Source organism: Chelon labrosus, assembly GCF_963514085.1.
Source record: "Chelon labrosus genome assembly, chromosome: 15".
NCBI classification, from domain to species: Eukaryota; Metazoa; Chordata; class Actinopteri; order Mugiliformes; family Mugilidae; genus Chelon; species Chelon labrosus.
The window spans coordinates 15,749,825-15,772,282 of record NC_140348.1 but is presented as its reverse complement, the minus strand read 5'-3'; the positions used below and the strand labels follow the sequence as shown (position 1 = coordinate 15,772,282).

The window sequence follows — 22,458 nt, the reverse complement described above, 5'->3', positions numbered from 1 at the left end:
CAGTTTAAAGGCAATGCTACCAAATACTAAGGAAATGTATGTGAACTTCTGACTCTGAAGAAAGTAATTAAAAATGTTGGGGGGTGTAGTCAGCAAGTTCCCAAGCAGCAGGTGGTGAACAAAGACAGAAAGTATCTACTTTAGGAACCTTGTTTGCTGCAAGTTGCAACTCTCCAGCTGAATCTGCTTAGGACCGCAAACGCATGCATCATGTTTTCTAATTAACTGAGATTGCATTCAGAGGATAATGTGGGGACATTTCGATGATGAAGATTTTTAAATGGCATTTTAAATAATTATAAAGCCTGTATTTTTTAAAATGTTACTTATAGTTAATTAGTTAATCATTGACTGTTTGCTTATTTTGTGTGCTCGTTATTGATAGATGATTCTGGTGATTGATGTTAATCGCTCAGTTATCCGTTAATTAAAAAGATTTTCTGGTGTTTTACATATTGACTGATAGCCAGCCCTCAGCCTGACTGAGTTAATAATTGATCGGCGGCATGTTTTATGCTCGGGTGGATTTATTGATTGGCTGCTTTTCATGTAAAGCAATTATCAATGCTAACGATGACACTTATGTTCGGTTCACATTTCCAATCATATACCCACAGGCAGCTGCATTTACGTAGAATTTTCTACCTGCTGCTGTTGAGACCATCTGTATGCGAGCTAGTGTTTGTGTGTGTGTGTGTGTAGAGAGAGAGAGAGGGAGAGAGAGAGGGAGACAGAGAAAGCAAGAGGTTAGACAGTGAGTGAGCGAGAGTCAGAAAGAGAGTCACTGAGGGAAGGAAACAACCAAAGGAGTGTTTTTTTGGGGGTTTTTTTGCCAGTGAAGGAGAGCTGCTAGTCTTTATCCTGAATTTCCTGCCATTGAACGTGAGTATACACATTATTTACCCAATACACCTTCAAATGAGCTATTTCCAACTTCATTGTCGCTGCTTCATAGGAAATCATCTTGATTTTTAAATTTACAAGCAATACTGGCAGTGTAACAGGTTGTACAGGGTGTGCATGTCAGATTTTAATTAGGTATTATGAAACCCCTGAGCCTCCTGCTTAATTAAAATGAGATGTTTGACAGACAAGTATAATTACAGTACATTCTGCAAGCCGTCTAATTGGTCCATTTTGCAGATACTTACTATTCCATTATATTTAACTGCAATCATTTTTGGTGGTTTATATACAAAGGGTGGCATAATTTGGTCTGAGAATGCAACAGGTTTTTGAGAAAATGTGTTCAGGGTGACTGACTTTCATTAATCACGAGATTGCACACTGATATCTCATTTTAGATTTTTATTTTCTGGAGATGTTACTGACTGAAGGGTTTAGCTGGTGGATTTGTATGGATATATATACCGTATATATGCTTCATGTAAATCCAAAGTTAATCAAAATGATAACAGAAAAATATATATAAAAAAATACTAGTTTGTGACAATATAATGTGTGCACTGTCTTAATATTAAATAACCATTTATAACTGTTTTTCTTGGCTCAAAGTTGATCATCCAGAGGTCAGGGGGTTATAACATCTCTGTTTATGTATGAGAGAGCAAAAATACAGCAGATGTATTCCCTCCTAGTGTGTTCTTTTCTTTTCTTGTGAGCTGGGCTTCTGAATCTTGCACGCCAAATTTATGCAAACCCTCGAAAAGAAAGTGTTGCAGCACTCATTTAAAAGCTGACACGTGAATAACAATGGCACCAGACCAGAGTTGTGCTTTTTAATGGCCAACATCATTCTGAATCTCTTCATTTATTTATTTTTTTCAAGAGTGGTTGAATTTGGAAATGAAACACATTATCTTTTTTTATTTACACATAACTCATAACTCAGGGATTTTTTACTCTATTTCTCCATATCATCTTTCTAGTTTTCGCCTGCCAGTCTCACCATGAACCTCTCAGAGCAGATTTCATTCCTCTTCAGCTGCAATGTCAGCCCGAGTGACATGCCACAGCTCGACATCAGCGTCACCAAAAGTGAGCCGCTGACAATTGCTGTGCCCATGACCATCTTCTACAGCATCATCTTCTTGTTTGGAGTATGACTATTCGGTTTACTAGACCCACTTTACACACAAGTCAGATTTATCATTGAATAACAACAGTAGTAAATAAGATAAGTACAGCAAAGCAGTAGCAAAAAGCCACAGTGATATCCAGATGGCAGACAATACAACTTTTCACATTGTAAAACCACTAAATGCTCTCCCTGAATGCTCTGCAGGTTTTATTCAATGGCGTGAGCATACTGACCCTCCTCCTGGATGCTCACATGAGAGTCAGTGCAATCCGGTTCTACCTACTCAGTCTGGTTATATCAGGTACGCATTACTACCATTCATTCCCCTATGAAGGTCTAGTACTGACGACATTAGACTGAAATAATTCAGGCAATGTGAATTTTCCTTTGCTGCATCTACCTGCTCTATACTGTGCAAGAAACTAAAATTTAAAGAGTGATTACTTAGTCAGCTTATCTTATCTCTTATCGCTTTACTCCAGAGTACCAAAAAGGTAAATTATGGTAAGACAAATTTTGTATTTCTTATCAAGTTTATAATGTGCACAAAAAATGTTGACTTAATTGAATGATTTCAATTCAGTACTGTCCCTTTTGGACTTTGGTGCCTCCTTTTAAACACTACAGCTACAGTGCACCGCCTACACTTCAACAAACCATTCACCTTCCAAATTTAGTAAATCTCCATCTTTTTATGTCTTCAAACTTTAGATATTCTGCAGCTATTGACCATCCCAGTAACTTTGTATCGGTATTACTGGGAGAGCTACCCATGGCGCCTGGGCCAAGCAGTTTGCAAGGTCTACTTCATGGTCCGCCAAGTCTACTGTGCCACCACCAGCTGGGTTATTGTGACCTTCACCACTGAGCGCTATGCTGCCATTTGCCACACCATGTGGTCCGTCTCTAGCCTGAAGGTATTCTCACAACAAAAATATACAGGTTTCTCGTCACAATATTCGATTCCCACCATAATGATGACCAATCCAAAACTCGTGTTTAAGGTAGTGTTTTTAGTAGTGTTTACTACCAGTTTCCTCTGCTGCCATCAATTGTGTGATTTTCATGTTTGTTTTCTTCCTTATGTAAAATATCTCTTAACTCAACAATTGAATCAAGATGAACTTAAATATATATTCAGTGGGAAGTAGAGCATCTATCCAACAACAACATTTTCATATTCAAAATATATACAGCTGGAGAAAGAACAGAGGGAAAGTACAAAATGAGTTTATGTTTGTGTTTTCTGTATTTGTATCCCAGAATGAAAAGTAGTTGAAATAAGGCTGAAAATTGGAGGTTTTATTTCCACAAAATGTTAGAAACCTAATTAATGAATTAGCTTCACACTCTAATCCCTCCGCATCCACGTCAATGGCAAAAAAAATTATGATTCTCTTGTTCCGTTCCACAGTTTACTTCAAAAAATAAAGCAATTATACAAACAATAATCCAGTATGAGAAAAATTAAAAAGGAGTGGGTTAATAAAAGAGAGTGAAATAGAGAGAGAAAAAGAGAGAGAAAAAGCAAGGTCAAAAAACTGTGTGGCTCCACTTCTTGCTGCCTGACTGAAAGACTATCCAACATTCACAATAGTGAAGCAACAGCCCTCTGATTCCTGAAGTAGGCATAGCTTTGTTATAGGGCGACAAAGCTCGTTGGTCTTGGTCTTCACTTTAACTTGACATATTGGTCATCTTTATAAAATATTCCTGATGGTAACTCGGGTTTGATCTTGAGCAACAACAGGTGGTTGGGTGTTAGGGCCTCTAGATCGTTGAGGTCTGATGATGCCCTTGTGATGGGCCTGCTGTTTATGACTGCCTCAGCTTCACAAAGTAAGGTATGGAGATCCTCTTCATCCAACAGTTGCTCCTTAACTGTGATGTTCAGGATTTTCCTCACTGAACGGATTAACCGCTCCCAGCTCCCTCCATGGTGAGAACCTGCTGTGAACCCCTCTCTGTTGCAAGCGTTTCTCGATCTTGTTGGTGTTCCATTCTTTGATCGAATCCCTCATCTCACTGTCAGCTGACCGACAGTTGGTTCCGTTATCTGAAAACACTTCTCTCACTTGTCCTCTTGTGGCAATGAATCTTCTAATTGCGTTGAGACATGCATCAGTGTCGAGTGAAGATGCAATTTCCCGATGCATGGCTCGTATAGTAAGACACGTGAAGATAACGCCGTATCTCTTTACTTGTCCTCTTCAACTTTTCACTAGGAACGGACCAAAGTAATCAATGCCGACTCTTGTGAAAGGAGGAGTTGCTGGCCAGCAGCTCCATGTAGTCTTTTATAGATGACACACTTGGACAGGAACCTTCTGATGGCTCCAATGGCTCCAGGGATCCAGAATCTTTGACCTAGCTGAGCCAACATGTGATTCCCTCCAGTGTGAGCTGTAATGTCATGAATGTGTCTCAGCACAAGCTTTGTGATGTGTGAATCCTTAGATAAGATGGCTTGCTGCTTGGAGTCATCAGGCATTGCAGCGCGGTTCAAACTTCCGCCAACTCTCATAACTCCATCTTGAAGTACTGGATTTAACTTAAAGAGTTAGCTACCTTCTTTACTCTTTGATGTTTCTCTAGCATAGCCAAATCTTCTTTGAAACTTTGCTTTTGACAGTACTTCGCAATTACTGTTACTGCTTTGGTCAAGTCATCACAAGTCAGGAAGAGTATTGGTTCATCCACTGGTCCATGGAATCTTTTTGCTCTTGTGCCTGAATGACATGCACTTGAGTCACTATTTTGACCTCTGGCTCGTCAATATCCAGCATGCAGGATCTGGCTTTTTAGGCCACTGGGCTTGTGAGCTGAGCATGACACTTGGTCCTAAATGCCAGCTCTCATTTTTCAAAAATGCTTCCACGGTCTCTCCTCTTGAGACAAGATCAGTGGTATTCGGAGTGGTGTTGATGTATCTCCACTGTGATGTCTGAGAGTGATCCAGGATTGCTGAGACCCTATTCGCAACAAACATCTTGAATCTGGTGCTCTCGTTGTTTAAGTACTTTAGGCAGCTGTGCTATCAGTCCAAAAGATCGATTCATGAAGTTCCAGCTCAAGCTCCTTCCTCAGAAGCTTGTCCATCTTTATTGTGACTGTGGCTGTAGTCAGTTCCATTCTAAGAATAGTTGGAGACTTGCAACCCTTGTCTTTGCCAGGATCAAGGTCGATTGAGCATTCACCAATTGAAAAGTGCAGCAGTAAGTAACTAGGCGTCTTCACTCACGCCAGCAAAGTGATGAAGCTGCACAAAGACTTGTGCAACAAACTGCTTGACACAGACTTGAAATCCACTTTTTCCAGCTCTTAGCTGCAGTGTTTGGCAGGTCCTGTCAGTGTGTTTGTCTCTGTCATATCACTCCTACCTATGAGTAATCCGTTCACTGTCCAGCCTAATATCATCCTCACGGCGTATGGTGCATTATCCACGCTGTTAACCACTTGCAGCGGCTCCATCGCCTTGGGAATGTTTGCTCCTATGAGCAATCCAACCTCTGCTTGGATAGTGGGACTTTTCACCTCCTTAAGGTGGGGCCAACTATCAATATCCTCTTAGTGGGGAATATTGTCCTTAGATACAGGAATGTCTTTCTGTGAATACACCTCCGAAAGTTCAACAAACTGGTTGCCATCCAAACTGCTGATTTCCAGACCAGCCACAATGTGTGTGTGGTCACAACCGATTAATTCCCAGCTGTTCGCAATGAGATGCTTATATTGTGTCCATTCAGGTTCAGCTGGTTTATCAGTGACTCTGTAGAAAAAGGAGCTGAGCTACCTCGCTCCAAAAATGTGTATGTTGCCACTGTCTTGGTTCCTTCTTTCGTGCCTTGACACACACTGGAATGATCGAAAGAACACAATCTTCTTTACCAGCCCCTGTGTCGCCAAAGGTTTCAGTTGTTTGTACAAGGGCACTTAAAACAGATTGCAGTCCACAATTGTCTTTCGCTTTTTCGTCTCTTGAGTTTTTATTGGTAATGTGCAATGGTGTGGGATACAGTCTAGAGCATTCTTGACATCGAAGCTTCTGTTTGCAGCTGCTACTCACATGACCATGCTTTAAACATGCAAAACACAGACCATTGCTCCTCAAGAAATCAATCTTGCCTTTGTGTTGCATGCTCTTGAATTTCTTGCAAACTGTGAGGCTGTGTTACTCTATGTTACAATAAACACAAGGTTTGCTACTAGCATCCACTGAGACAGGTTGTGTTTTTGATATTGTCTGTTTGTTGTTTTCCATCTTGGGGGGCACAGTAACTGTTGTGAACACTTTCCTTGATTTGAATGTCACTGAGCATTGTGGTTTCAGTTTCTGTCTTACAGAATATTTAGTGTTTGTTGTGGTTTCTTTTATGATTCCATAGAGCGGGTGCAAAAGATACTTAATTTGCTGGTTCACAAAGTCTTTTCAAACTTTTCTTTGTTCATTCTTGCAGGTTGCAAGCAGACTTTCTCCAAGATTCCTTGAGTTTAAATGGCAGTTTGTTTGCCATTACCTTTATATTAGCTGTGTTGTCCAAGTCTTCCATGTAGCTAATATCTGACATTGTGTTGGAGCAGCCCGTGAGGAATAATACGGACTGTAGAGCAACACCATCTTCTGGCTTGATTGTCGGCCAATCCAAAGCCTCTTTTATGTAGGCTTCTGCTATGTTGAAGTCATCCAAAGAACTCCTCTAACATTTGTTTTGCCTTAGTATGTCCTACTGAAGGATATATTAATGTTGGGCTGGTGAGATCAGGAAGTAGAGATGCTTTGTGACTCTTCACAAGATACTCTGTAACGTTGGCTTGCTGAGAGATGGCTTGGCAAAGCCCACTAAGCAATGGTCCCTGTTGGTCTTTAATTTCAGTCTTTGTGTAGCCAATTGATTAGTTGCTACTGGAGCACTTTGTTTAATCCTGGGTGTTTGTAAAGTGGGTCGTGATGGTTGTTGTGAGGTGTATAGTATAGTATCTGTTTTACCATCCTTCTCATCAGGTTTATTGATGCAACAATCTTCTTGTGTGCTTTCAAATTTATGTAAGACCTCCATTTTAGAATCAGACTCAGCGCAGTTTGCATTGCATGCATTTCCTTTCTGGCCTTTATTGCAGCTTCTATCCTCTTCTGCTGGGCCTCAAATTCTGCCTCTCGCTGCTTTTCTTCAGCTTGCAGTTGTACCTCCCCAAGGTTATTATCGTTAACGAAAATTAACGAAATAACGAAAACTAAAATCGAAATTTTTTTTTTCGTTAACTGAAATAAATAAAAACGAAAATTAAAAGAAAAAAAGTCCTGTATGGGACTTTTTGGAATATATGTGGCTTGCTTCTCAAGGGGAAAAACCCCACGAATCTCAAAGTCCATTTAAGAAGCTCGCACAAGGTGGCTAATGTCGAGTACCAAAACAAGCTAGCCTCTGTGAGTCCGCCGCCGCCGCTCACCGAAAGAGAAGCAACATCCCGCCCAGGTAGCACTTCGTCATTCAGCGGAACAACGATACTTTTTTTCCTATCTCAGCGAGTGCCATCCTCCATAGATTCGTGTCAATTAACATTTCGTCAGGGCAAGCTCCCTCCTGCAGCTTGTCGCTTTTCTTTGCCAAAAGTCACCGTGATATTTCCTTCTTCTGTCCTCTGTTTCCAGTCAGGCCATTTCACGTTCGTTAATCCGTGAAGAGCTAGTTTTTAGACTAATGCATGTTCCTCATTAATGAAGTCATGTCAACGGCGAAAAATCCATTCCACAGTTTATTTCAAAAAATAAAGGGAGGAAGCTGGAGTACCCGGAGATAACCCCGGAGATCACCCACACAGACACAGGGAGAACATGGAAACTCCACACAGAAAGGCCCAGTCGGCCCATGGATTCAAACCCGGAATCTTCTTGCTGTGAGGAATCAGTGCTAACCACCACGCCACTGTGCCGCCCTACGTTTTATCATAAGTAACGTAAAACGCCTTTAAACATGTAAACTTAAATCACAATCTGAATATTAATCAACTAAAATAGCATTTAGGCTCCTACAAGTTGCTTCTCGTTTCTTAAACAACCATGTCGAAAGACACATCCAGTGGTCGTGGAAAAGATGTTAGTCTGTTTGAGAAGGGTCTGGAGCAATGGAAGGGTCTGGAGCAATGGAAGAAGGTCATGTGGTCTGATCACCCACATGGAAAGAACCTATATAAACATATAGGTTTTAATATAGGTTTTGAATGTATGTGACATACATAAAATTGGCCGCTTTCATATATACGCATATATGCTATATATATGCAGCATATATGCACAGATTAACTGCATATAGGTTTCATATATCCTCATATACCCACACGGAAAGAACCTATATGAGGATATATGCACATATATGAAACCTATATGCAGTTTATCTGTGCATATATGCTGCATATATATAGCATATATGCGTATATATGAAAACGGACAATTTTATGTATGTCACATATATTCAAAACCTATATTAAAACCTATATGTTTATATAGGTTCTTTCCGTGTGGGCAGCCCAGATTTACACTGTTCCAGAGTGATGGGTGCATCATGGTAAGAAGAGAGGCTGATGAAGTGATGCACCCATCATGCCTGCCTACTGTACAAGCCTGTGGGGGCAGTGCTATGATGTAAAAGAGTGGTTCAGGGAGACATAATTTTCACACATGGATTGGCCACCAGAGTCCAGGCCTTAACCCCATTGAGAATCTTTGTGATGTGCTGGAGAAGGCTTTGCACAGTGGTCAAACTCTCCCATCATCAGTATAAGATCTTGGTGAAAAATTAATGCAACACTGGATGGAAATGAATCTTGTGACATTGCAGAAGCTTATCGAAACAATGCCACAGCCAGGCAGTGTATATTAAGTGCATTGTGCATTTAGCATTTCACGAAGCTTTTGAAACAGGATCTAACAATGGATTTTTCAACCCTCTCTCCTTTCTTCCCAAAGAAGTCTCGACTGCCATGCCTTCTTTCAGTATGGCTCATTTCACTGGTCTCGGCCGTGCCCTTTGCTCTGGTCTATGACCAGGCACGTGCCTGCATCCTGGACTACACAGCCGCCACTCAGGAAGATGCCTTCCAGGTCTCCACCATGTGTGAGATGACGGAGCCTGATCCTGCACACATCTACAAAGGAGCCTTACTCCTCAGAGCCGGCCTTTTCTTTCTGGTGAGATGAGTGCAGCTTGACAGATTGTGTTTGCTTATCTGTACAAAACACTGACACATGCTTCGCCAAATACAGGTCCCACTGGTCTCCATATTTACTCTTTATATGCTCATCCTGCTCTACCTGAAGAAGAATGGACGTCAGAGGAGGAACATGGGTTTAATGCGTCCGGATCCAGAAGGAAGACGAGATATCCAGTGCCATCAGAATGGAAAGCTGCTTTTAAATGAAAAGAGAGCTCTAAAACTTATGGGTAAGCTATACAAAATTATGAATCTTGCTTATGTCTTGAGGTTATGCCACTGAAAATCTTATGAATGAGCTCCCTCAGGCTGCTGACTCTACAAACTTTGCAAATCTCCGCCAAGTAATTGCAGCTGGAAACTTTGTGAGTAATTCTCGTTCAACCAACTGCAAGGTTTTGAACTGTTGTCATTTTAATCTAACAACTTAGAAAATTGATTTTGTGCATGTTTCCTGGTGTTGATTGCCTCAGCAGAGGTAGGGTAGACTCCCGGTGAGTTTTTATTGTTGAAGGCAGCAAACTATCCCACTGTATGAATCTAAAGTGCCTTTCATTTAGACCAAAGATGCAAGTGAATGCAAATGGATACAGTTAATGAGTATTAACATCATCTGTGTTTTGTTTTCCAGGTGCAGTCGTGGTGGCTTTTTTTGTTTGCAACTTTCCGGACATTGCCTCGTCACTGATGCAGGTCTATGTGGTTGTCTGGTCTGACACAGTCCTTTTTGTCTACACAATCCTTAAATCCTATTTGTCACTTCCACTGTGGTACATCAATGGTGCTCTGGACCCTCTGCTGTTTTGTATTTCCTCCCACACATTTCGCAGAGCATGCTGGAGGACTCTGGGTAGGCTCAGGCCCCACTGTTACTGGAAATATGGAAATATGTCTTGGCTGAGGCAGAGAAGTTCCAGTGAAGAAGCGAGCACTACAGGCAGAGAGAGGATTGATGGTCAGCTATATAGAAAAAAGATGGAAAAAATGAGGAGTACAGCCACTAACAAATTAGATCAGAGGGATGGAGATAGCCATGGAAGCCATTTTCAACATGACCTGCAACAACAAACACGCTGAATCGTATGATTTTGATGTTGTTTTTTTTTCGTAGCTTCACCTTTGGATACAAACACAACACAACTTATTTTTTCTCCAAGAATCTATCTCTATGAATTTCCTTTTTATCCCTGCAAGGGCATTACAGAATCAAGCAGTTGTTAGATGCCTTTAGCAGTTACCTTTTGCAAATAGTGTTAAATAGTTTATTGCATTTAGAGAAAAATGTACCTGCACTGTTATGTGTTATGTGAGGTTCCTGTACTTTCAGATGCTTTGTTGTTAATCTACAAATAAAATATAATGTAACAGTAAGTGTTGTAAGGCTTTCATGAATCTGACAGATGTTAAAATATTGACTGTATTTTTTTTTTTTTAATTAAGTGTAATTTCTAGAGAAATTACCGGACAAGATGCTGGCAATGTTGTTAATATATTGTTTGAAATACATGTTATTCAAGATTATAATTTAGATGTACCGCTCATCTCATAGTGATGGCATACCCATTCATTATTCAATCTGCAGAACAATGAGGGAAAATGGTTCAGATATAAAAAGAAGATAGCAGGTGTTATCCTTTCATCAGCCTGTAAAAATATAGGTTGGCGCTCTGAGTGAGTCACACATGCATTGTTTGCCGGCAGTGTTAAATCACTTATGTGTGTTATTTCTTTCTGTTTGGAGCTGTTGTAACTATAGCCTATTTGTATTTTTCACTCATTTAATCTGTAAATTTTATAACATACGTCATATTTCACAACAATACTTCAAACCTGTATGTAATTTACTGTATTTTCTGTCTTATACATGCTTTTGCCAAATTTCTGGATTTGGTGTAGAGTTGCCATGACAACCAACAGTGGGCTACATGAGACTTGGCCCTGACCAAGCCTATCAACCCAATATAAATATATAGCTAGGTAACCTGCAGACATGCAAAGTAGATGCCCAGCTTGATGTCAATTTGTACTACTCCCACTGTGTCACACTATGGCACGGGTCTGCTGTATTGCCTTCTCAAGTGGAATACATTTCAGAGGCAAGGGACATAGAATAATCAGGATATTTTACATAATGCCTCTATCTATCTATCTATCTATTTATCTATCTATCTATCTATGATCTGTGTGACTCACAGACTGACATACAGTTTGCATTACAATGCTGTCTATGTAAGCTCAAATATCAACATCACGTGGCTTTGGCCCAGTGTAGCTCACTCTACGACTCATCCAAATAAATTCATTCAGTAATAATGTATTTTCTAATTAGTGGAAATGCCACCTGCACAGACTGCACAACCCAAGACTACAACGTCTAATGAATTCATGAGGTTTAGTGACTGACCAGATGCATTATTAGGTGGTTGCTAGGTGACCAGCACCATCACTGACCAATTATCACTGCAATCACTGCATAATTTACTTTGTGTAAGCAAGCCTACATACAGCCACTCTGGGAAGCACCACTGAGTGGCACAAAGTGGATAAGCGCTCTGAATAAAATGATTTAAATCTGTGCTAATAAATTTCATTCATTCATTTTCTGTAACTGCTTCTTACCGCTGAATCAGGCGAGACAGGCTGCCAGTCTATCGCAGGGCTAACAGAGAGAAGGACAACCATTCACACTCACATGCCCACCTACGGCCAATTTAGAATCACCAGTTAACCTGACCAATTCCCGACGAGCATGTCTGTGGATGGTGGGAGGAAGCCGGAGTACCCGGAGAGAACCCACCCAGCCACAGGGAGACCATGCAAGCTCCACACAGAAAGGATTCGAACCCGGAACCTTCTTGCTGTGAGGCATCAGTGCCACTGTGCCGCCCCGCTATATTGACAAAAGCTACAACGACTGACTGTAATGTGAAAATGGTTGCTTGAATAGTGGATCCCCAAGGAAATATCATTGCATTTCCCCAGGATAACCAGACCAAATTGTCTTTCGATTTTACTTTCTCCAACCCTTATGAGGGGAAACATTGCATTAACATTTGTCAGTTCACCACCAGATGAATATCAGTGAGGCTCTGTGTCTGCTGGAAGAACAAATAATTGAGTGTCCCTAATACATCATATCAGCTAGATCTTTAAAAAAAATATGTTCCTTTTTTTCTAAATAGATCATTCTAAATAAATAATAGAAGTCAACAGTCAATAATTTCTTATGACAATTTCAGTTCGTTACTGCAAAACACACTTAAGCCATCTATTTATTTTTGTCTGTGTGAGACACAATCTGAAACAAATTAACATGCAGCTCTAGCATGACCAGTAACTAGACTATTTTATCGGTTTCATTCAGTGAAATTCTATATAAGTACATATTTTCAAGCAGTCAGTAAACTATGGTTTATATTTAAATAGGGCATCTTTATTATCCTTATTGATTTAAATTAAACGTTTATAGGGAGAAAATTGTGTTTATAAATAATTACCAAGGGGCAGTACTTCTTGATTATGGTAGTTAGACAGTTCAGAAGAGATCTATGTTTACACCACTGACTGTACTATTTACACCAAGCAAAGATTGAACTTCCTGTTTTTTTTCTGTTTGTTGGACAAATGACCCCGCCCAGTTCAACCGCCGTGACGTACATATATTTCGGCCAATCACGATGCGATGGGCGGGACTAAAAATGAAACAGCGGAAGATTCAAAACGAAAATGGCGACTGAAAATGTTCCCCAAAACAATCACAAACTGATCAGAAGGTACGGACTTTTCATTTATTGCGTCCTCAAATTAACAAATAACTATAATCTCGTATAAATGGTGCATCTCAGATTTGGTTTAAGCTAAATTATGAATATGTCTGTTTTCACTACTCAGTTTTGTGACTTGTTAACTTGTTAGCGCTAACCAAAGCAGCTAACAGTTAACCTAGCAACAAGTTATGCTAACATACGCTGTCGTTAATACGGTGTTTCTTATCGTATCCCTGCTGATTTAACGGTTAAAGTCTTGTTAGCAGGTCGAAGCTTTATTAGTTCACTTAGTCTTAACATGAGCCCACCATGTGTTTTTCTCTTTATAACAGGGGGACAACGTGCACTGTGTCTGTCAGTCAGGAAAAGCCAAACGCAAACCAGCCAGTGATCTTCAACCCGGACTTCTTCGTGGAGAGGTTGAGACATGAGCATCCACAAGCATTCACGGATTTGGTACTTAGCAATATCACTCGACTCATAGACCTCCCAGGGGAGGAGTTTGCCCAACTCACGGGAGAGTCGGAGCCCAGAGTACCCTCATCCAGTGGCTTTCTGCGCTCCTTCAACTTCCTGAAACGAAAAGGTTAGAATCGAAGCCATTATTGTGCACAAATATTAACAGACGGGCTTTGAGCAAATGTTGTAGCTGTCAAGCTAATTTAGTGTGTTATTGCTTTAATACGGAGAAATAACCTAAAATGGCTCTCATTTCTCCACAGAGCTTAGGCAGTTCTTTATTAATTAAGACTTTGGCAGACTTGGCAAGGCATTTATCTCCATTGGAGCTGAAATGAATAGATAATTAAAGTATTTATACGTTTAATGCCAAGCACTCCGTGTGTCCTACCTTAAATTAATAAAAATGAAATGTCAAGAATACTGACAAACCAGTTGAGCTCTAGAGAATGGTTTGTGTCAAATAGTTATTACTAGTCATTAATGATAATAACTCATTAATCTGTAGTTGTCAAATAACTTTCTTTATATATTGAATAATTATATTCAGTTTAGTATGACAATGATCCAGTATCTGTCAGTACACTGGAATTTACTGAATTGCGCACTTCATATAACCTGCAATAAAGTTATTAAACGGATTTGAGCGAATATGCTTGACAACTGAAAAGCTGTGCAAAAAATAAAAAATAAAAAAGACTCTATCCAAGCCATAATGTTTTCTCTATTTTTTTTGTGTGTCCTTCTGTATGTATTGCCTCTGGACAGCCTTGGCCTGATTACCTTTTATTTCTGTATCACTAGATGCTATTTGTTGGCACAATAGCAGCTGTTGGTATAGCTGGACAGCCTACCAAGTAAAGTCTATATGCAGAGAACCACTGGTGTTTATTTTTTTTCCCCCCTGTTATTAACATCTTACAAAATGCTCGGACTGCTGACCTTACAAGTGACTGGACAGCTTTTCCATCCGCTTATCCGAGATCGGGTTGCGGTGGCAACAGTTTAAGCAAGGAATTTGTCTGACAAAATCCAGACTACACCTATTTCAGTTTCTATTTGGAAATTTGTTTTGCTTCTGTAATGTGGCCATTCCTGCCTGTGGCCATCAAACTTTATAACTCCTCCTGCTGAGTGTTGGTCACTCTTAACACCTTTGACACTTCAGACGCTGTTCATTTATTTGCAACCTCTTACCTCTGTATATTGTGAATACTTGTGCAATATTGTTTCTTTTACTTTAAATGCATCTTACTTTATTTTTTTTTTATGTATTTTTGTATTACTTTTATTCTGTTGTATTTGCTCTGCTAACTAGCAACTGTCACTTTATGAGAGCAACAGCAACAAAACAGTTTCCTTGAAGGATTAATAAAGTATTCTGATTCTGATGTACTATAATTGAATTAACTATTATACTTCATGTGCCATTTGATGCCTTTTAGACAAGGGAGTTGTTTTCGGGGCACCCTTAACTGAAGAAGGAATAGCACAGATCTATCAGCTCATCGAATACTTGAGTAAAAGTGAGTATCGTTTAATATGCCTGCATAATCTCTGATGAAGCAGTTTGTGATATTATGTCTATTTGCGTGCACAAATGTCATGAGAAATCAAATCCTTAAACATAACTGCATCTTTGTCACACAAACATCATTAATAATCACTCTATTTAAAGATTTCTTGATATACTTTGTTCATACCGTGCATTTAACAGCCTTAACTAATTAGTTTTGTTAAGCCTCAAGGCATGTTCACAATTTGTTCTTTAACTTTGTTGGAGAGCAGTGAATTAGTATGAGGTCATGGTTTATTTCTAGAAGCAATGATGTCATTCACTGAAAGTGGACACTGGGAGCAAATGCTTAAGTCAATAATTTATCTGAAAGCACTTTGCTCCTGCCGTCTCCCTCCTTCCATTTCATTCACTCCATCTCCCTCCTTACTGCTGTGTCTTTGTCTCCCTGTGTCTCCTTCACTTTGTGTCTATGCGCCGATACGCACCGCTGTCTCTCGCCATCTTTCTCTCCCACCTCTCAGATCTTCATGTGGAGGGGTTGTTCCGTGTGCCAGGCCACAGCTTAAGGCAGGCAGCCCTGAGGGAGATGCTGAATGCTGGTGCAGAGATAGATCTAGAGACAGGCGATTTCCACCCCAATGATGCAGCTACATTGCTGAAAGCCTACCTGGGAGAGCTGCCAGAGCCTCTGCTAACACACAGACACTATCATGCCCACCTGAAGATTGGAGGTATTGGCTGACTCATGCACCATCTATGTCACTACTTAAGATACAATAATGTTCAAATCAATAAAAATAATAATAAGTGTTCCTTATTATGAAAAAATAATGACCCCATTGGGCTTCCGTAATATTTGTCTTTATATGTTGTGTACAGAGTTGGCGTGCTTTGATGATAAGGGGAACAAAACAAATGTGCCAGATAAGGAACGCCAGATTGAGGCATATCAGCTGCTCTTCATGCTGCTCCCACCGGCCAACCGCAGCTTGTTGAAGCTGCTGCTGGACTTACTGTACCACACCGCTCGCAATCAACACGTCAACAAGATGTCGGCTATGAACTTAGCCAAAATGTTTGCTCCGCACATCATCTGGCCCAAAAACGCAAGGACCCTTAATTTATTTCCACATTGAAACTATCCCCACAGTGTTTGTGGTCAAGTAAACCTCAACGCAGTTTTTTGGCTCTGTTATTTTTATCAATTATATACTTTTATTTATTTTTTTATATATTGCAGGTGATGGCAAGTGACCTGCAGGGAAACCTAGAGAAACTGAATAATGGCGTAGCTTTCCTCATCAGGCATTCACAGAAACTGTTGAAGGTAAGCCGACCTTTATTGCCTTCTAAAGGCGTTTGAATATAGTTTAGTATAAACAAAATGCAACATGTTATATAGCTTGTCTGGTTCTGATAGGAACAAGATTTTGCCTGTGAAGTTTGATGTCAGCTCTAGACAAAACAGGCAGACTTTACCATTTACATTTGAATAAAAAAGTACAGAGTACATCACAGTCACGAAGCGGTCATGTTTCCTTTGTAATTTTATGTGTTTTCTTTTTACTGAATGAACCTTTTATTCCAAGTGGCGTCGTCGTCAGGGTTACAAGAAATGCAGACAGGGTAAAGGAGAAAAGAATACAGAATTAGCACGTGAAAGAAAAATCAATAAAGGCTTTTTAAATGTCGTGCAATCAGCAACCTTTTAGATCTGGACTGTGATTGACTTACAGTCCAGACCATTCTTATTAGCGACACTTCTGGATTTATTTATTTATTCATTTTTTTTTGTTCTTCAGGGTCTTTGCTTAAGTGCATTCACACAAAGATAGACTACATCAAAGTGCAAGGTCTGATTTCAGTAGTTTATATAAATACAGAAGAAACTAGGTGGGCGATGCAGCCCTTTAAAGATAAAATGCCCAAAATGTATAGGTTTCACAGTACTTGGCCACATCATTATACATAACATTACATGGTTTCCAGTCCTTGACCAATACACACCTACTGATGCTTTTAAATCTTTTATAGTCCTTTGCTGCAGGCATCTTCAGCTCTTGTAGTGAAGTCTTTTTGCCTTCGTTCTTCAATACGTAGAATTCAACTCTATTAGATTGAGATGGGTTAATTTACTTGGATAGCCCAGTATATTTCTCCCCTTTATCTTCAAAGTTGATTTGGTCGTGTGTTCAGAACCATTGCTCTGCTGAATGGTGACATTTTACCTGTGAGTTTTTCTGTATTCACCTGACTGTGAGCATAAACAATGTTCCCGTATACCTCAACACTGATCCTGTTGCTTCGGTCATATACTGTTCCGTTTTTTAATGCGCTCTTTCTCTTTCATTTTGATGGAGGTGAATTTTTGTATCCATAGAATTTCACTCCCCAACTCCACTGCATTCTTTGTGTATGTTGTTTTTGAACCGTAGGCTGACCTTTCTGTTTTTGAGGCAAATCATCTGAAGTCTTCTCGTGATTATTGACAAGTTAACATGTTCATCTACGTCCTAGGGAGCATTCTTGATTTGTGCAGTCACAGAGGGTTATTTTTCTCTTCACCGTTTAAATCTCAAGTTCTTCAAATAAAATACAATATTTGCTTATATTGAAGCAGATCTGTCATTGTAATGTGGTAGCCTGGCCGTTCTGTTATTTCAAATTGACTGTGTAAATTGCGTTGTCTGAAGCATATAGTCTGAAGAAAGAAATTTCTTCTCATTCACATTCATGTGCATTGCACTTTAACTACTGATTGGCACACACAGTGTAGCCTTCAGGGTGGAACATCTCTAATAGACCGTTCTTTGTGTTGACAGTGATATGTAAAATAATTTATTGTCATATATAATGATATTTATGCAGAGGATTTAATGTGCATGTTTACTTTCTTTGAAGGCCCCTGTGTATATCAAAGAGTATGCCCGCTTATACTTCACAGGATCAAAAACTCTTCAGTCAAACGTAAGTGTTTTTCTTCTTTGTTAAGCTTATCTTAATGAAAAGAGGGAGCTTTAGCACTGCTTTGCATTTAGATATTAAGTTTTAAGAATTAAGAATGATTTTCATAAGATCCTGAAATTATGCCGTATCAGTTTTGAGTTTGTTTTTTGTTTTGTTTTTTTCACATGTGTCATTCAACTGTACTCATTGTCCTATGCCCGTGTAGTAGCTCAGTGAGACTATCTCATCCTGATTTTTCTAGGATGACTTGACACTCTGCTCTGGGTCCAAAGAGGGGCCCGTGGCTGGGGCAACACCTGCCTCCCCGTCTCGCGCAATGAGAACAATCTCTGGTGAGACCAGCGCTGTCAGGCCACCTGATACACAGAGCTACACCGAATCTGCCCTGAGAGAGCTGTACCAACAAGTCAACAGCATGCCTGAGTCTGCCAAGAAGAAGAAACTCATCAGACAGGTATCTTAATCCGGCCATTGTGAAGAAAAGCAACACAGAGACCGATAGCTTGTATAAGCGTCACGTAACATCGTTTATCTTTATGTGTAGTTTGAAAAACAGCCTCTGCTGACACCTTCATCTGAGCCTCGGACACCATTCAGTCGCAGACACTGGCGTTCACGCTCTTTGGGTGGAATTATCAAGGTTTGTTCACGATAATCCTGTGTATTCGGGTAGCCTTCACTTTGGAGGCCTTCTTAACTCTTTATTCTTTTTGAAGAATTTTTTTTCATGCTCATGAACACAAAGACACAACGATGAATTACAGTTGTCTTGCAGATTTTTTAATATTTTCATATTCACATTGAGTTTGAAAATATTTAGTTTTAAATGTTAAACAAGAAAATAGGTTTTTGGAATAACTTTGAATACTGCATTTCGAGGAAATAAAATTACAGGTTATTTTTTTTAATGCAGCCCAAACATCTGAATCTGACTTCATCCCCTGATAATGACTTCCTGTTTATATAACAGAGGAAGGTGTTGGGAAGCCAAACGTTAACGGAGAAAGAGAACAGCAAGCTGCAGAGTCTCGAATCCAGCTGCTCAACTGGTGGGCAGGGAACAGAAAACACCAGCTGTGGAGTAGTGAGTATTGCCTTCTTACACAACAAATTTAATATATTTCATGAAAACGTTGCTCAGAATGACAGCCTGCGCCTTGTGTAACAAAGGAGCGAACAAACCGTCACAGTTGGGAAAACATCCCCTTCCTCTGTGGTCTGTAGGCTACAACAGATCTACCCTGACCTATTATTAGTTTAGGTACTGCTGGTATGACAGGAAATGAACTCAGTCCAAATACCCGATGATGTTCATGTGCATGTACGGTGACACACTCAAGGAGGTAATGCTTTTATATCAATCGACACCAATTAAAATGTCACATTTAAATTATGGGACGGCACGATGCACTTATGAAACTGTCATCAGCTAGTGACAAGTAGTTTTCCTCATTACTGCGTTGAAGAAGGTTCCTGGCATTTCAGCCACCTGTCTGCGGTTCGCCACAGAAAAGTCTGGCTTAACGTTGCTTACATTGCTAACGATGCCTCCTTTGTTTTTTTTCTCCCCTTCTCCTCCAGGATTAATTGCCATTAAAAGAATGTCATCACAGTTTGGGAAACACGAGTCTGACTTTTCTCTAAAGGTTATGAGAAGGATCTATTTTAGACACCATATTTTAATCAGCAGTTATTCTCAACTCTTTTTTTTTTTTTTGTTTGAGACTTTAAGGTTTGTCGACAAGAAATCCAAAGAACGTCTTTGCGGCTCATTACGTTTTTCTAAAGCTGAGGAATGTTGAGGATGTTGACGGTCTGTTTTAGGTCAGTTAAGGACTAGTTTCAATAGTTCCCTCTTAATTTCTTGCTCACTGGTAATGGAAGACGCATATGTTTACACCGGTGAATATTGGGGTTTCAGCTTTACCATTATTTAATTTGAAATGAATTCATTGTATTTATTTTTTATTGGTCTTTTGGATATTTCAATCCCTAAAATCTAGTACAGCAGATGTAGCGACAAATTGTGGTGTGCAGTGGCGTCTATTTTATTACAAAGTTTGCTTATAAATGTAGTTCGGGTCAAACAGACCAAAGTGATGTGCCTTAAAGTTAATAGTTTGCCTTACTGTATGAATTGTTGGGAAGTTTTATTCCACTTTTTTCTTTCCAAAGTATGCTTCCAGAAACAATTCATATGTGTGTCACGTATCGTAATGGTGTGAATAGAAAACGACGATCACTGGAAGGGATGTGCTGAGGGAAAGGTCAAAGGTTGTGTGTGAATACTTCTGTCTTTGTTCTCACTTTAGCGCTGGTGCTGTGATACTTAAAACTACTGCTATTTTATATAGTCTTATATCTCAGTGTTCTTGGGTTGTCATATTTTAGTTTTTCTCAGGGCAAGTTTTGACCCTTTTGTGACATTGTTACAGTTTTATAGCTTTATACGTATTTATCATTTTATGTTTATTATGCAAGTTTCTTTTCCCACTATTATTATTATTATTATTATTAGTATTTTTTTTTTTTTTAAACCTTTTTCAGTCTTGTAGTGGGTGGTTTAATGCAAATGACGAATCTGCTCTTTGCCCTCTGTTGAGATTCTTAATCCAGATGGTTTCTGAGTTTTAGCTACTTTTAAACCTGCCTTGTTGTCTTACTCTTTCAGTAACGCTCGCTCAGGCTCAAGCTGTTACAGATCAAGTGTAATGTGACACCTGCTGCGTGGTTGTCTGACCATGTAAACATGTGATATTGGTGCTACTGTGAAGCTATGCAACTCAGTGTGATTAAAAGACATCAAGCTGCGTTCCGTGGTTGTCTTTTTATTATGAAAATCATAATGTATGCGCGCTATAGTAGGATGTAGACAGAGTTATTTTCTAAATTAATGTGTGGATTTAATTTCTTTGCACTCCCTGAAATTTGTGTGACGTTGTGTCTCTGATGCTGTTTCATTTGCGGCCACAAGGTGATGCTGTTTAGATGCAAATAATTAGCAAGCTTTACTATGTGCAGCGTATTCTCCTTCAAGCAAAAATAGAAACCGTTCAGGTCATGTCAGTGTGTGAGACATGTTCTTATTAATCACTTCTATTCTTATGCTGCACTGTTTATATATAATATAAATATGTATATGTGCAGTACATAATACCCTGGGTAATCTATTCAATGCAATATTTAGAAAAACATAAAAATATTAACCCTGTTGGTACTGTATAAGTAAATGGTTGAAAATCAGTCAACAAACTGCATGAGGGCCTTTGTAGGGTGTCTTCAATGCCATAAATAGGATTTATATTTGTTTTATTCTCAAATTATGGCCAATAATAACAAAGTGAAAGGCCCAGAAATCCACCAGAGAGGAAAAAATGAACAATTTGCACAAACTGAACATATTTTACGGAGTTGGAGGGTTAGAGGGTGGATAGTAAGAGTGAAGACCGCTTTCCACAATAGCAGGAATGTCTGAGTGTGTCATTATGGTGTCCATGTCAATGCATGCTTGGTATTGTAAGTATATGTTGTAAACATCTGTGAGAATGGGTCTGCTTTTTCTCATGTTCTGTAAATATACAACGGACAGCTTCCACGATAGGAAGAGTATTGTTTTACAGCTAAAACTCCAGAGGGGTTTTATTTAGTATTCCAGCTCCAGAGCGATCGTGATGACTGTAAAATGAGTCAGTCGTACTGTAATCAACTTCACATTATCCGTTGCGCACACAAACCCGCAAACATATATGTTGCGGGTTTTGTGAGTGGATGTGATTTTGCTTTAAATGTATGCACTGAAATTCTTCTCGGAGACGGCTAATTTTGTCCGTATTATAAAATACCAGCAGCAGATCATTTGCTTTAAAAGGAAAACAAAATTTAAACTTAAAACAGATTTGTAGACTCTGGCTGTGTTGCTTTTTTTTTTTTTTTTTCCTTTTCAACATCTTTCAATGGTGCAGGGTTTTTGTCTCTGGGGCACAGCTCTGTGAGAGTGAAATACAAATAACTCAGGTCTGAAGCATGCTGTGGAATTTTCTAGATGCTAAATTTGGTCTCTGTTTTCCTTCACTATTAAAACACATTTCAGTGTTTTGAGTCGAGCACACAGGAGCTCAGAGATTCAATCCCCCATTCATCCGCGCGCAGCTGCCAGCTTTGTCTCGACGAACATCTTTTTATTTCCAACTATTTGGGCACGAGCTGAAGGGAAACATTTATTAAACTCCAATTGCTCAATAAGTACTGTAAATTTTCAAATTGGATACTATTCCACATTAATTGTTGTGTTTTGCAAACTCTCCCCTGCCAGACAATTGTAATTGCTGCCATGTCCTCGCACGGCTTTGAGAGCAGCAGAATAAGTCCTCCTGTTGTGTATTTGTGTGCATTCCTATCACGGCTCTGTGAGAGCGAAGGGATGTTACCACCACCCCCCATTACTGCTAAACACCACTGTCTCCTCTTTAATTAACCATTCATAGAGGGAAGATCTA

At 39.6% G+C, this 22,458-nt stretch overlaps 2 protein-coding genes across 2 annotated transcripts; both read left to right on the top strand.

Moving 5' to 3' along the window:
* Window positions 1–1,457: 1,457 nt before the first annotated feature.
* LOC311499944 (pyrokinin-1 receptor-like) lies at window positions 1,458–10,840 on the top strand (the record flags this gene model as incomplete). The annotated part of the gene is made up of 7 exons (XM_084561084.1): window positions 1,458–2,060; window positions 2,246–2,342; window positions 2,753–2,958; window positions 9,006–9,227; window positions 9,303–9,480; window positions 9,882–10,205; window positions 10,833–10,840. Exons 1-7 carry the CDS (start codon window positions 1,911–1,913, stop codon window positions 10,838–10,840), a joined length of 1,185 nt encoding a protein of 394 aa, XP_084417210.1. The 5' UTR covers window positions 1,458–1,910.
* Window positions 10,841–12,965: 2,125 nt separating this feature from the next.
* Window positions 12,966–21,184, top strand: LOC311500106 (rho GTPase-activating protein 19-like). Its single transcript, XM_084561295.1, has 11 exons — window positions 12,966–13,023; window positions 13,350–13,603; window positions 14,922–15,002; window positions 15,517–15,726; window positions 15,875–16,101; window positions 16,236–16,322; window positions 17,897–17,962; window positions 18,204–18,416; window positions 18,507–18,602; window positions 18,933–19,046; window positions 19,544–21,184. Exons 1-11 carry the CDS (start codon window positions 12,977–12,979, stop codon window positions 19,547–19,549), a joined length of 1,401 nt encoding a protein of 466 aa, XP_084417421.1. The 5' UTR covers window positions 12,966–12,976; the 3' UTR covers window positions 19,550–21,184.
* Window positions 21,185–22,458: the final 1,274 nt, after the last annotated feature.

Bases quoted from the DNA above. Each gene is read 5' to 3' on its own strand.
- LOC311500106 (XM_084561295.1), top strand. From the start codon at position 12,977: ATGGCGACTGAAAATGTTCCCCAAAACAATCACAAACTGATCAGAAG. The intron at 13,024-13,349 runs GTACGGACTTTT...TCTTTATAACAG, and splicing joins AATCACAAACTGATCAGAAG to GGGGACAACGTGCACTGTGT. The intron at 13,604-14,921 runs GTTAGAATCGAA...GATGCCTTTTAG, and splicing joins CAACTTCCTGAAACGAAAAG to ACAAGGGAGTTGTTTTCGGG.